Raw genomic sequence first — 1,272 nt, forward strand, 5'->3', positions numbered from 1 at the left:
GCTCCTCCAGGATGAACACCTGCAGGCAACAGGGGTGTCAGGGGTTCTAGGGGGTAGTCCCACCACCCAGCCATGCCCATGCTCACCGCCTTGTACTGGAAGAGCTGGGCCATCTCACTGCGCGTCTCCGACCGGCTGGCATTGCCCTGCCAGTGGTCAGGCATGTAGTGGATGTGGGCCAGGACACGCTGCAGTAGCTGCTCTGGACACCACACTGTGTGCTCATCAGGGATGAAGGATCTGTGGGCAGGGGGCAAGTGTCCCACCTCCAGCTCAACCACCCCACAGCCCACTGTGCCCACTGGCACAGCAGAGCATAGCCCAGCACACCCACCTGGCCACAGTGACCACCAGCCCCAGCAGTGGGATGGCAGTGAGGATGTGCTGCACCGTCAGCACGTCCTCATCATAGACGGTCAGGACGATGAGCACAGCCAGGATGGAGCCGGCAAAGAAGCCAATGTTCTTGGCCAGCACGGTGAGCAGTGGGCTGGTGAAGGAGTTCATGTACTTGGTGGCTGGCTTGTATCCGCGGCTCAGCCGTGCCTGCAGCTCATGGTTGAGCTCGTTGAAGTGCCGCAGGTAGTGGCGGCCGTAGAGGGACCAGCGGCGGGCGCCCAGGCTGCCCGGCTCCCGCTTGATGACCTCGGCGTAGCTGAAGAAGGCATAGAGGAGCTGCCAGACCAGCACGCAGGGGCAGAGCAGCAGGTTGGCCAACCCCACCAGCACCATGGTGCGTGCCAGACGCCGGGCCAGCTCCCGACGGGCACCTGCACGCTTGCACTGTGGCCGCAGGCTCCACTTGTTCTGGAAAAGGGAGCCGGGGCCCCAGAAGAGGAGCAGCTCCAGGTTGTACTTGAGGCCCTGGGTGAGGAAGACAATGGGGCCCAGCAGTGGCAGGTGGAAGCGGACGGGCAGCAGTGACTTGTTGACCATGGCCACTGTGTAGTTCTTGAAGCGCAAGATACGGTGGTAGATGTCCAGCTCCGTCAGCTCCCGCTTGTGCACACACATCTGCTGCTGGCGCTGCAGCGAGATCAGCCGCGCCTGCACCTCCTGCCAGCTGTAGTTGCACAGCCCTTCCTGCACCAAGGACACGCTGATTGGCACTGGCACGGATTGGCACAGCATAGACCCACCGTCCCCACAGCCCCGCTCACCGAGGGGATGTTGAGGGCTTTGATGTAGAAGGTGCGGATCTCCCAGTAGCTCAGCAGGCTGCACAGCACCTTCCCCAGCCGGTACAGCCAGAACACGCACGGCATCACCACC

At 62.8% G+C, this 1,272-nt stretch overlaps 1 protein-coding gene across 1 annotated transcript in view; it reads right to left on the reverse strand.

The window, feature by feature from the left end:
• Positions 1–4: 4 nt before the first annotated feature.
• Positions 5–1,272, reverse strand: part of LOC104413200 (autophagy-related protein 9A-like) — a gene marked incomplete at both ends in the record, with an annotated part of 1,682 nt that continues 414 nt past the window's right edge. Inside the window, 4 exon segments of the mRNA XM_010024127.1 lie at positions 5–19; positions 87–240; positions 335–1,083; positions 1,161–1,272. Of these exon segments, the coding sequence (XP_010022429.1) occupies positions 5–19; positions 87–240; positions 335–1,083; positions 1,161–1,272 (1,030 nt within the window).

This window comes from Nestor notabilis, unplaced genomic scaffold (genome assembly GCF_000696875.1).
Source record: "Nestor notabilis isolate BGI_N333 unplaced genomic scaffold, ASM69687v1 scaffold20391, whole genome shotgun sequence".
Classification (NCBI taxonomy): Eukaryota; Metazoa; Chordata; class Aves; order Psittaciformes; family Psittacidae; genus Nestor; species Nestor notabilis.